This window comes from Semicossyphus pulcher, unplaced genomic scaffold (genome assembly GCF_022749685.1).
Source record: "Semicossyphus pulcher isolate SPU_LCO1_2020_fin unplaced genomic scaffold, fSemPul1.0.p SCAF_3, whole genome shotgun sequence".
In the NCBI taxonomy this organism is placed as follows: domain Eukaryota; kingdom Metazoa; phylum Chordata; class Actinopteri; order Labriformes; family Labridae; genus Semicossyphus; species Semicossyphus pulcher.
This window is the reverse complement of record NW_027211704.1, coordinates 18,041,379-18,053,864: the sequence shown is the minus strand read 5'-3', so window position 1 is coordinate 18,053,864 and position 12,486 is coordinate 18,041,379. Positions and strand designations below refer to the sequence as shown.

At 40.7% G+C, this 12,486-nt stretch overlaps 1 protein-coding gene across 3 annotated transcripts; it reads left to right on the top strand.

Moving 5' to 3' along the window:
- The first annotated feature begins 1,217 nt into the window (after positions 1 to 1,217).
- Positions 1,218 to 10,044, top strand: timeless (timeless circadian clock). 3 transcript variants are annotated; one of them, XM_069678518.1, is made up of 29 exons: positions 1,218 to 1,314; positions 1,459 to 1,612; positions 1,873 to 1,987; positions 2,155 to 2,217; positions 2,317 to 2,418; positions 2,531 to 2,686; positions 2,767 to 2,900; positions 3,159 to 3,246; positions 3,347 to 3,523; positions 3,919 to 4,136; positions 4,215 to 4,318; positions 4,468 to 4,637; positions 4,725 to 4,850; positions 4,949 to 5,100; positions 5,187 to 5,284; positions 5,369 to 5,489; positions 5,608 to 5,809; positions 5,900 to 6,039; positions 6,201 to 6,280; positions 6,398 to 6,521; positions 6,622 to 6,704; positions 6,833 to 6,987; positions 7,162 to 7,387; positions 7,498 to 7,566; positions 7,732 to 7,850; positions 8,397 to 8,652; positions 9,219 to 9,258; positions 9,351 to 9,409; positions 9,583 to 10,044. In XM_069678518.1, the coding sequence occupies exons 1-29, from the start codon at positions 1,218 to 1,220 to the stop codon at positions 9,711 to 9,713; spliced, it is 3,759 nt and encodes a 1,252-aa protein (XP_069534619.1). In that variant the 3' UTR covers positions 9,714 to 10,044. The 3 variants fall into 3 exon arrangements, with proteins under 3 accessions (XP_069534619.1, XP_069534617.1, XP_069534618.1); XM_069678516.1 differs by having other exon boundaries at positions 9,207 to 9,258; XM_069678517.1 differs by having other exon boundaries at positions 8,397 to 8,658; positions 9,207 to 9,258.
- The last annotated feature ends 2,442 nt before the right edge of the window (positions 10,045 to 12,486 follow it).

The window sequence follows — 12,486 nt, the reverse complement described above, 5'->3', positions numbered from 1 at the left end:
CGAGCACTTATTCTCTTCTAGCGCTGTTTAGTCCTGTCAGTGTGAATGACGGAACCTGGTGGCTTTGGTGTAGTGAAATAACATATAAAAACTCGACATTGATCACATTTTTTAGAAATAAACCAATGTATAATGCAGTACGATCAACAAATGCCACGGAAATTGGAAAAGACAAAGTTGGATACGTTATGCTGGATAACTAGGGCAACAGTTTTCCAATATGCCCTAAGTACAGGCTCTCAGGCGACAATTTGGTTCAAATTGCAGGTATATTCCACTTAATTCTGGCACATCCAGCCGTCAACCATAGCTTCAGCGCTAAATTGCCTTCCTCGCCACATTGTTGCCACAGCCATTTATAAATCTAGGTTATTCTGGAGTTTATTGAGTATGTAAAACTGTAAAGGCACTGCCTGAAATACCCAACTCAGGGCAAAACAACTATCTGTGACGACATTCTACATCCGCTTGCTGATTTTCGCCCGCTGTCTTGGCGCGAGACTTGTCCGATTTTGTTAGACAGCAGCCTGACACCAACGTTATACTCATAAAGAAACTCTTATTTTAATTCACCACCTGTTAAAGAATACGACACCTGTAGAATAAACACATTTGAACGGTCTGGTAAGTTGTCGGTCAGAATTGTTTTTCTGTTCCTTAAACGAAACTCTGTTACTTAAACGAAAAGTAATTGCGGGACAAGGCTGCTTTAAACTGAAGCTAACTGCCCCAGCTACATAACATTAGCAATATGTGTAAGAAAGCTTCCTGTAAAGAATTGCCAGCTAGGTACCGTGGTTTACATGAACATCAGAAACTTATACATTGTAATGTCTGTTGACAAGTTTGAATTTAATGCAAACAAAAATGTTTGTAAGCGTAGATAACAAGCTATACCTAGAACCCACCAACAGTGCTCATACGTCGTAAAGCCAGGGCGTTAATAGATTGAACAGTTTTAAGACTAAACAGTTTGAGATAATCTCTACAGATGACTCAGATTCAGATACACCGTTCACATCTATGGTTCATATCATGTCATGTGCAGGTGAACGCCCATTAGTAAATATAAGTTAGATTGATCTGGTCCTAAAGAATAGGACACACACATCTGGTTCTCTTATTAAAACTACTGTTAATCTTTATCATCTGCTTTTCCCATATCATTATTTTTGATAAATAGACTGAACCTTCACCTTTAAGCTGTCTGATGGTGCATGGACTTACTCAGAATGAATTGTGAGCTTTTGGCAACGTGCAGCGCTCTTGGCTATCTTGAGGGAGACACCTATCACAAGGAAGCTGATTGCTTAGGTGAGTGTTTTTTTTTTTTTAGAAAGTACACTTATTTAGTTATTACAATAAATCAAGGGTTTTCTTGCATTATCAGAGGAAAGGTTGATACATTGATGCGGTTACATTAGGTCATCCTCTTACTGGTCTGTCTTTGTTCTGCAGAGAGTGTGAAAGACTTGATCAGGTATTTACGCCACGAAGATGACACCCGTGATGTCCGCCAGCAGCTGGGTGCAGGCCAGATTGTGCAGAACGACCTCCTACCTATTATCATTCAGCATGGACAAGACAAGGCTTTATTTGACACCTGCATTAGGTATAAATCCTGTTGAACTTAAAATGTATGCTTATGTGAATTTATATTATGGCTGGAATAAATAATCAGGGGGTCATATACATCACAATGCCAAAACAATGATATATCATCTCAAATCTGGAACCAAGTATCGCTTTATTTAACATTCTCATTAGACTATCCATTAAAATAATTGTACCTTAAAGTTTCTAATAAAGCTGTAGAACTTTGTAAGTAAGATTCACTGTTGCTGATATGACTCCTCTCTTTATTATTGTCAGGCTCATGGTCAACCTTACCCAGCCTGCCATGCTTTGCTTTGGGAAAGTCCCCGATGACCCCGTCTTTAGGCATCACTTTTTGCAAGTGACATCTCATTTACAGGCCTATAAAGAGGTACGGTGAGCTCATTATGATTGCAATATTAACTTGGACGTTAACGTGTACAATAATGTAAGTGTTGGATAAGATTTTCCTTTACTATAGTTACAAAAGTACTTCATGTTCAAAATGTATTGATTGTATAATATTGAATATTTTTTGTGTTCTGCTTCTATTTTTAGGCATTTGCCAGTGAGAGGGTGTTTGGCATTTTAAGTGAGATATTATACAACCTTCTACAACTGGTGAGTGTTTCACTGGTAAAAATTCACCATTAACATGACCTCCCCTGTTTTCTACATGATATCAGTAAACTGTGTTTAATGGTTATGTGTCTCTTTCAGGACTGGGAGCAGAGGCAGGAGGAGGATAACCTGCTGATAGAGAGGATTCTGCTGCTGGTCAGGAATGTACTTCACGTACCGGCAGACCCCTGTGAAGAGAAGGTTTGACTTTAACATGAATATCAGTGTGATCATACAAGTGACAGTGCTGAATATTTCCTATAGTAGAGATATCATACAGGCAGCTTATCTCTTCACTTTGCCTCTCCTGTAGAAAGTGGACGATGACGCCAGCGTCCATGACCGGTTGCTCTGGGCCATTCACATGAGCGGCTTCGATGACCTGGTCAAGTTCCTGGCGTCGGCTCAAAGTGAGCAGCAGTGGAGTATGCATGTGTTGGAGATAATCTCCCTCATGTTCAGAGACCAGGTTAGTGTAAAGAACACCTTTCAGTTACACATATAAATCTTCTGGTGTCTTGTGTCTGAGCCTTTTTTGTTGCCATGCAGACGCCTGAAGCTTTGGTGAGCGCCGGTCAGGCTCGTTCAGCAGAAGAGAAGCAGAGAGACTCTCAGGAGTTGGAGGCTCTGAGGCAGAAGGAGCACGCAGAGAAACGTTCTCGCACATTACAAAGAGGAACAAGGTACAGTCTAGCTGATGTAGAGTCACTGCTTGTACAAATGCTTCAAATAAATGGAATCATACCACGTAATTAATTTTCATTCTATGCCTGTACAACACAAGCAAAGAGCAGACCAGTGTTTAAACTCAGAAACCCTTGATCAGAGTTTCACGACTTACATAATACATAAGAATGTGTATCACATGTGAATCACAAATCTACTGACACCATTTGTTTGACATATTTGTGATATATTGGTGCTTTTTTTAAAACTTTCAGACACTCTCGTTTTGGAGGCTCATATGTTGTTCAAGGCCTCAAGTCTATCGCGGACAAAGATGTGATTTATCACAGAAATATTCATCATGTGAGTAGTGAACTCCTCTCAGCCTAGATTTCAGAGCAAGTAATCTTGGAACAGTTTTATCCGTATGAATCTCACTATTTTTTTTTCCTTTTTGTTTTAGTTCAAAAATTACACTCATGACACCGGCAAAGCAGTGAGACGCGTTCCTAAGAGGAATCGCCAGGCTCAGGAGTGTAAGGACAAGCGCCGCTCCGCCTTAAATGTGCGACTCTTCCTGCGAGAGTTTTGTGTGGACTTCTTAGAGAACTGCTACAATCACCTCATGTACCTTGTCAAGGTCAGCTGCTGTAACATTAATGTCAAATGTTTTTAGCAAAGAGTTACAGACCCAACAGCATTTTTTTCCCGCACTTGTTGAGAGTTACAGACGGAAAAAAAAAGATGCCCTTAACCACTGGTCAACAAATATTTCTCACTGTGATTATTGATTTTTGTATTTATTAAATGTTTTAGTAATAGTTTGAATAAGAAGCAAGAGACAAACTAAGGCTAAGAAAGGCAATCCTGTATGATCCAAATAATTTGGAAGAATAGAAAAAAGTAAAAAACGATTTTGCACATCTGATGTTACGATGCACTGAAGGGGTTACAAATTAAAATCACCTCAGTTCTTTCAAAGAGAATGTCTGATACTGTTCAATACATTCAACCCTTTCTTTGATTCCTCTACAGGAGAATTTAATTCGAGAGCAATCTCAGCAGCATGACGAGACGTACTACCTCTGGGCGCTCAGCTTTTTCATGGCCTTCAACCGTGGCAACGGCTTCCGTGCCGACTTTGTTTCTGAGACCGTGTCGATCCGGGCTTTCCATTTTATTGAGCGCAACATCACCAACTACTATGAGATGATTCTCACTGATCGCAAAGAGGCCACGTCCTGGTCGCGCAGGTAAGAAGGTTGTTGGGATGAGGGTTAATAGAGAATCTGTGTTGGTCACAGACTGATGATCTCTCATGTACTTTAAAGGATGCACCTGGCACTTAAGGCGTACCAGGAACTGCTGCTTACTGTGAATGAGATGGACCGCTCGCAAGATGAAAGCATCCGTCAGAGTTCCAACGTTATTAAAAGTAAGATGCTCATGGCTCTTGTTCAGAAGGAGAGCTTTTTTCAGATATAGAATTTAAATGATGGCCTTTTAAATGTTAAGATCAGATGTATGTGGTTTGCATGTAACTTTATTGCTAGTTGTCATAATCAGTTTACCTTCACTTTCTAGGTAACATATTTTACCTGATGGAGTACAGGGAGATTTTCTTGACCCTGTTGAGGAAGTACGATGAAACCAGACAGCCTCAGTCCTACCTCAAAGATTTGGTGGAGTCAACTCATCTCTACTTACGCATGTTAGAACGCTTCTGCAAAGGGCGCTCAAACTTGATGGTTCAGGTAATTTTTTGTGTCAAATATGTACAGATGCAAAGTGTTGCCAATAGTAGGTTCTTCAAAATTAATGTGTGGCTTTTTTAACTGCAGAAAAAGAAGGTGAGGCGGAAACAGTCGAGAGGTGGAAAAAAGCCGCCAGCTGTAGAAACTAGTCCAGAGGCCCTTGAAGAGACCTGGAAGATAGTGGAGGAAGATCTGAAGGCAATAGGGTTTCAGGTAAGTGTGAAAATCATCCTCTGCTCAGTAGTGTTTGGTTAAAAGTGCGCTATCAGGATTCTCTCTAAAAGATATGAATACCACTTTTCTGTGTGCAGCTGTCGGAGTCTATAACTGAAAGCATCGTGCCATTCGATGCCACATCTGAAACTCCACTCGAGGAGCAGCGGACTGAGGCCGTGGTGCGAGTGCAGGATGCCCTGCTGGCTCGACTGGGACCAGAAGCGCTGGGACTGCTGCGTGCTGCCAGGTCAGCCAGTCTCAACACCCCATCAATCCCCCAGACTAATCACTCACATTTTTTAAGAGTATTTACCATCTCCTTATCTCACTCAGGGAGGTGTGGCCGGAGGGGGATGTGTTTGGTTCAGCCGATGTGGAACCTGACGAGGAACTAGAACTCCTTAAGCAGATCCTGCATGCCGACCTGCCAAGTGAGATTATAAAATGTATATTTACACAACCGTTTTGTGTCACTGCATATGTGCAAGCATCCAAACCATGCCTTTTCATTCCAGGGTCCTCTGCTCCTGAGCCTGTGGTAGAGGAGGAGGATGATGCTGCAGAGTTAGAAGAAGAAGAGTTGGAGACCATCCAGGTTTCTGAAAAAGAGTTCAACTTTCTCGACTTTATCAAGAGGTGAGGTAAACAGTCAGGGGACCTTAAAAAATAACATTCAAGACCTGCTACTGCATGTCAAATAGAACTTTTAAAACCATCCTTATGAGGCATGTAACCCTTCTCCTACCCCTCACAGGTTTGCCAGTCCCGGCATTGTGCGTCCGTACCTTCTCTTATTAAAATCCTACTCAAAAAACACTCCACACACAAACCACTGCATCGCTCGATTGCTGCACCGCTTGGCTGTCGACCTAAAAATGGACGCCCTGCTTTTCCAGCTGTCAGTTTTCAACCTTTTCAACAAAATCCTGAGTGACCCTGCTGCAGCTGCTTACAAGGTACAGCAATGTCACGAGCAAACCTGCCTCTGTTAATACATATCAGTGTAGATTATACAAATGAGCTTCACTTTATTCTCTCGTTCGCAGGAACTGGTGACCTTTGCCAAATTTGTGGTGAGCAGGTTCTTTTCAGTGGCAGCGCAAAACAACAAGGCCTATGTTGAACTGCTGTTCTGGAAGAATGTGGGAGCTGTACGAGAGATGACTGAAGGCTACAGCAGAGACGGGTTGGTGCTTGTTTGTGTGTGTCATGTTAGGCTGACTATTGTCACCAAGTTACAGGCATCAGATGCACTACAGGCATTATCATTTATGGTGTTATATAACAGAATCTTGTTCTGAGTTCTGCAGTGTGAAATTGTATGTTACATTGTCCTTAATATTTCAGAGAGGGAAAGAAACCAACATGGACTGAAGAGGAGGAAGAGGAGTTGCGCAAGCTCTATGAGGAGCACCGTCACTCTGAAGGTCTGCTTTCTTTTGCTCTCATCTTTTCCGTTTCTTGTTTTATACGTTACAAGATTCCGTTACACATCATGTACTCAGATCAAGCTTATTTCTTTTAATGTTGATTCTTATTTTTAGTGCCAGATATAGTGGAGACCCTGCTGCCGTTACTGAGCAACAGCACCCGCACACGTCGCCAGGTAGTGACGCAGCTGGTGCACATGGGTCTGGTGGACAACGCTAAAGAGCTGAAGAAACAGAAGTACGTACTCATGGCAGAATGATTAATATTTTGACGTTGCGGAATGAATCTATAAACTGCAAACTTTAAAAGAAAACTAATTATATATATTTTTTAACAGGATAGGTACTCGGATTGTGCTTTGGACCGAGGAGCAGGAGCAGGAGCTGCAGATGCTCTACGAGGAGTACAAAGACTCTGATGGTACTGGACTCAAAATTGTCATGGTGTAGCCTTTCATTGTACCTCTGACCTCAGCTCCAGTCCATTTAGTATCAGGAACGCATGGTTGTGTGATGACTCTCTTTGATGATAAAACTGTATTCTCACAGATGTGCTGGGTAACATCCTGAAGAAGCTAACCGCTAAGCGCTCCCGTGCACGTGTGGTTGATAAGCTGCTCAGTCTGGGCCTGGTGTCTGAGAGACGAGAGCTTTATAAGAAGAGGAGTCGCAGCGCTCACAGGAAGAGCTCTGGGAATGGAATGGTAAAGTTCATTCAGATGTACCTTCATCTTTTGCAATAACCCTCTGGGTAAGATTGTGGGTTGGGAAATAAAAACAATTCAGGTAATAAAAGAATAAGTAAACATAATATCCAAGTAATGTTAATTTATACATTTTACGTTTATATAAGAACGGTTTAACCTTTTCTGCCACAGACCGAAGAAGAGTTCCTCGAAGGTCTAACACAAGGTTTCCAAGATGATCCTGTGGACAGAGATGATGAAGATGGTGGAGAGGATGAATCTGATGCGAGTGAGGAAGAAGATGAAGAAGAGGAAAGGGAAAAATCACAAAGTGGAGGAAGGCGGAGCCAAAGCCTGCAATCCCCAGTGGAGAAGAGAGCTGATGTGGGCACCATGGTGTGGGCTCTACAACAGGAAGGTGGATATTTTCAATATTAATAAGTCAGACGTAATATTCTAAATATATTATTACCAATACAACAATAAATCTTCTTCCAGTATGTTTCATGCTGCTGTCTTTTTAAACAGGCATGTCTGGACCCCTGTTGTGGCTACAGAATTGTCTGAACAGAACAGCAGATCACCGTAAAGAAGATGGTAAGTGCAATTGCCAAAAAAATCAAACAACAATCATGTTGCATGCAATTTTTTTAATTCTGTTGGAAGTGGTTTAAGCTCTGTGGCAAGTTATGGTTTGTGTAAAGAACACATCTTAATAAATATTTGCTCTGTGAATGAAACTATAAATAATCCATTCACCAGGTTTGTCCCAGGCTGTGCCTCTTGTTCCTCTCACTGAGGCAAATGAAGAAGCCATGGACAACAAGAGTTTCCGGAGGCTGTTGCGCAAACTGGGAATGCGAGCACCTGCAAATGAACAGGTGTGTGTGGGGGGTTTTTTCACACCAGTGACAGAAATGGCTGAAGACATTTTCCATTTGCGTTTGAATTTTCTCGGCCCCATTCATTCTCCAAGAGGGAATACGTTGGGATTGTCCACAAGGATTAAACAATGAACTGACAAGAATTTAGTAATCAAAGGTAAAGGTCATCTAGATAGTACATACGACACAATTTTACGCCAATGTCTAACAGAATAAAATTGTGATGGGACATCACAAACATTTTCTAGCCATTTCCCGCCCACTCTCTAGAATGCCATATCTAATGAAGTTTTTGAAGGAATATTTTCAAATTTAAACTGATTTGATTTTGGTGATAAAGGGTTCAGGTGAAAAGATGAATTTTAACTACTATTTGTTGTTTTCTTGTGTGCTTTAATCCATCTGAGAGGACTATGCTACCAGTGATTTTTATTGCAAAAATAAAGATTTAAATTGATTGAACGCCCTTTCGTAAAATATTCTACAACTGTTAGTTTACATAGACATTAGTAGTAGTTATTTTTTTTCCTCTTCTGTCACTAGGAGTCTTTTTGGAGGATCCCAGCAGAGATAAGTGTGTCCCAGCTGCGGAGTGCAGCTGGAGCTCTCAGTCCAAGAGAGGAAGAACCCAAAGGAGAAGAGGAGCAAAACGGTTTGATAACTCCAACTGAAGAAAATCTGGAGAAGGAGGGGGTGGTGGTGGAGGAGGAGGAAGAGGTCTCTGGTGAACAGAGAGCTCAGGCTCTGAGAGCTCTGCTGCTCACACGCAAGAGGAAACACCACACCTCAGGGCAGACAGGTAAGTGTGGGAGTTCTCTATTCTTGTCTCAGATTACAGCAGGTAATTACAGCTCTGTCCTAAAGGTAAGCCTTAAGTTACATAGTGCACATGAAACATGCCTCCATAGCCTGTTGTGGCTAAACTAGTGGCCAAGAATTCATGTTTAGTCTTCAGTTTCTGGATAATTTCTAGCAATTTTATTACATCAAATCTGTTAGTTTGGCCGGGAAAAGCAGCAAAGTTATTTTAATTTGCGTCTTAAAATGCTGGGCAGAAGGAACGATAAAAAGCACTTATACGTAGCCAGAAGCTAAGATTGGAAATTGAAAATCACTCCTATAATAAGATTTCTCTGTTATGCCAGTTTAAAAAACATTTCCACTGCCTTAGAAGTGAGACGGGAAGCTACTACAGGACTGAAACTGCTGATACACATTCACTTTTTTAGGCTTTGGTGAAACACCAAAGGTGCAGCATTTTACAGCCGTTGCCATCTGATGGTTTAAAGCTGAGGCTAATGAAAGATGGGTCAAGGATTAAGACAACCTTGTTTTTCTTTGTTTTATTTTTAGCTCCTGTGCCAGAATCCACTCCTGTTGAGGATACAGAAAGTACACCTGAGAGGTGAGAGATTGCCACATGTTTTTGTTAATCCAAGCCCCAGCAGAGAAATGTCTGAGTGCTCTAAATGCTTAATCTATTTCTGTTCACATCAGGTCGCGGGGGAAGATCTCAACTAAAAGAAGCCGAGTTTTGGACGATGATGAGGAGAATGGTATTACATTTCTTTAGTGTGTTAGTTTTTAAATGACTAGGTGGGCAGCCATTTAGAAAGCATGTAAAAATATAGGTTTATAAAGGAGGTTTAGGTAAAGGAGGTACAGTAACAAAACTCTGATAATGGAGGTGTTTAAGTTTGACTGAACTGCAGCATTCCTGTCTTTACAGAGGATGAGTCCACTAATGCAATGGATGTGGAGACCAACGGTGATGCGGATTCAGACGGGGAGGATGTCTCTGCTCCTGTGAAGCGCAGACGGAAGATGGTCTTAATCGATGAAGAGGAAGATGAGGATTAGTGAATTTCATTAATGGACTGTGAAAACTTAAGACAGGGGAGACATAAAAGGTGGATGCAGCCCTCTGGAGGTCAGCAGTCTGAGAGTCTGTTAATGGAACACCAAAACAACCCAAAGAAATACACCTTAGACCTGTCCCTGTGGATACATAGGTCCTGTTAAGGAATTTCCTTTTGACATCTCTTTAGTGAGCAATAGATTTGTGTTTTCGTCTAGTTATGATAAAAAAAGCTCTGCCTTTCTTCCCTTTGCATTTCCAGCATGAACATCATACAGATATTTCTGCCTGAGAAAGTTTTACATCAGATCAAATAATTTCATCTTAGATCTGAAACCTGTTGGCTAATTGTGTGATTGTTTTGATAAAATTATATTCATACAAAAGTTTTGTACTTAATCATTTAAAAGTTTCCAGGTTGACTGGATTTCACAGTATAGTTTGTGGCTTCTCATTGATAAAAAAGCACTGTTGTCAAAATATGGGCTCAGCTGTGGCTTTTGTTTGGTCGCTTTATTGCACTGTCTTGCTTTAAACACAAGGGGGCACATCGGTGTTAAACTAATATCTTTATGGGTTATTTAAAACATTTGAATATGTAGAATTATATTTGATCTCCAGTATATATTAAAAAGCAAAAATAGCATTTTTCTAAACACAACTTAAATGGTATTCTACCTCTATTGTGAGTGAGATCAGGCTTAATGAAAACAAGAACAGATCTTTGTACTTCTCTAACACTATTAACTGAACAATCTTTTTATTGACCGTCACAGAGATCCTATTTGTGTCTGCAGTCGCTGCCTGTAGAGTCGACCATGTTGTGCAGCTGTGTCGGAGGTGGTCTCTCGTCCCTACATCTGGACCATGTTAGTAACTTCCTGTCACAGCATCTGCTCTGCCCCCATCCCACACAGCCAGAAACAAACCTGACAATCCACAGATACTGCTGTGAGTGAAGCATGTGAGCACAATGGTGGGTTAGAGTAGTGCATGAATCTAAAAAGGTTAGAGGTGTATCACTTTCTCATCACAAAAAAAGACTGTCTCCATGTATCAACTTAAAGCAGGCTTGGACTGTCTGGCTATTACATATACAGTGATGACTCATTGTTTTGTAACCACAACTTGAAAGCAGACGCCTGGAGGCTGCATTGCATAAATGTTAGGAACAGATGCATTATACAGGCATTAAATTGAAGCCATGCATGTGTTGGTGAAAATAAAGAGCCAACTTTACATTTAAAAGCCAAAGAAAGCACTCTTGACTGGTATATTTTTATGGGTTGAAAGAATTGGCAAGGCATAAGAAATGTGATGTTTCAAGCATATCTAAACATCGCAGAAGCTCAGCAATGAACAGAACTAATGTCATTGGTTTTCCACATTAATAGTTAAATCCAGTACAACTTGAAAAAGGCCTGGGCAGCGTTTCTCCTGCTGTAGGTCACTTTAGGTCACTGTATAATCCTTAGGTAAATTCTCTGGATGGTGTACTCGTCTGTGTATTTGTTGGGGGTTGGAAAAACTACCCGATTTGTTTGTGACGTAGTTTCTTTTCCAAGAACACGATTGGATTGGAGCTTACCTTTGAGTCACAACATAACAATTTCATGACAGCCTTTTATCTTTACTTGATTTTCCTTTATTTATTTATGGGCAGGTTTTTACCATGTCATAATCAATAATGTGCACAAACTGCACAGTCGAATCGAACCTGACTAAACAGATCATAAAATGCTCTCCATATGTTCTACATATATAAATGTGGACTGTGAACACCTGTATGTAGCAGTTGAACTGCTAAATGGCTTTAAATTAAAAAAAAGTCCATGTCCATGCCACACACACACACACACGCACACACACACACACACACACACACACAACCACCTCTTCCTCTGGTAGACCCTGTGGTGAGAATAAAGTGCTCCTACAGTCTCAGCACTCACAGCTGTAGCTCATTCCCTCTGAATGTATCAACACAAGCCACAGGGTCCTGTGTCACCAGTTGTGTCACCATCACTCTCTGGACACAGCAAATTGCCAATTCCCTCTTCAGAGAGTAACTGTATAAATACAAGTGTCTTTGGTTAGAAATATTTTAAAATTTGTGATTAATTGCTATCTGGTTCCTTTTTGTACTATAGATCAATTATAAGCCATTTAATAGAACCAAGGTTGGGTTTTTCATGTTGTAAAAAGTCATTATTAGAAGATGATCTAAGCCAATATTTTAATATCAGTGACCTTTTACTGTCTGTGTTTGTTTTTGTTATGTGTAAGTTTACCCAAGACTCATTGGAAAGTAATATTAACACTGATTAAATAAGCCTGGCGTAGTAAATACATTGAACTGATTTAATCTAAAGTTGTACATCTGAACTACTTTTAAATAAATGGATATTGGCTTAGATGTTCTGTAACTCTTTCCCAGAAGTCAGGTCCTTTTGAGTGGTTTAGGTAATTGATACACTAAAGAGAAATGACCACAAATGTATCCTGCTGAATAGAGAAAAATGGCAACCCAAAATAAGTGGTACTGTTGTAGCTTGTTAGCACCACAAGTTATCCTTAAGCTTTATCAAACATAATCTCTTGAACAGCCGCTACAGTTACTTAAGAGTTGGCCAATTAGCTAACCTATGTTGTGCTTTCATATGGGAGGTTTGGGGGGTGCAAACATGGGCCAATATCATTGTTTGTGCAACACTACAGTTAGCCTGTTAGCATGGAGGAGATTCGACTTGTGCTGTTTTTGACTGTGCTTTATTA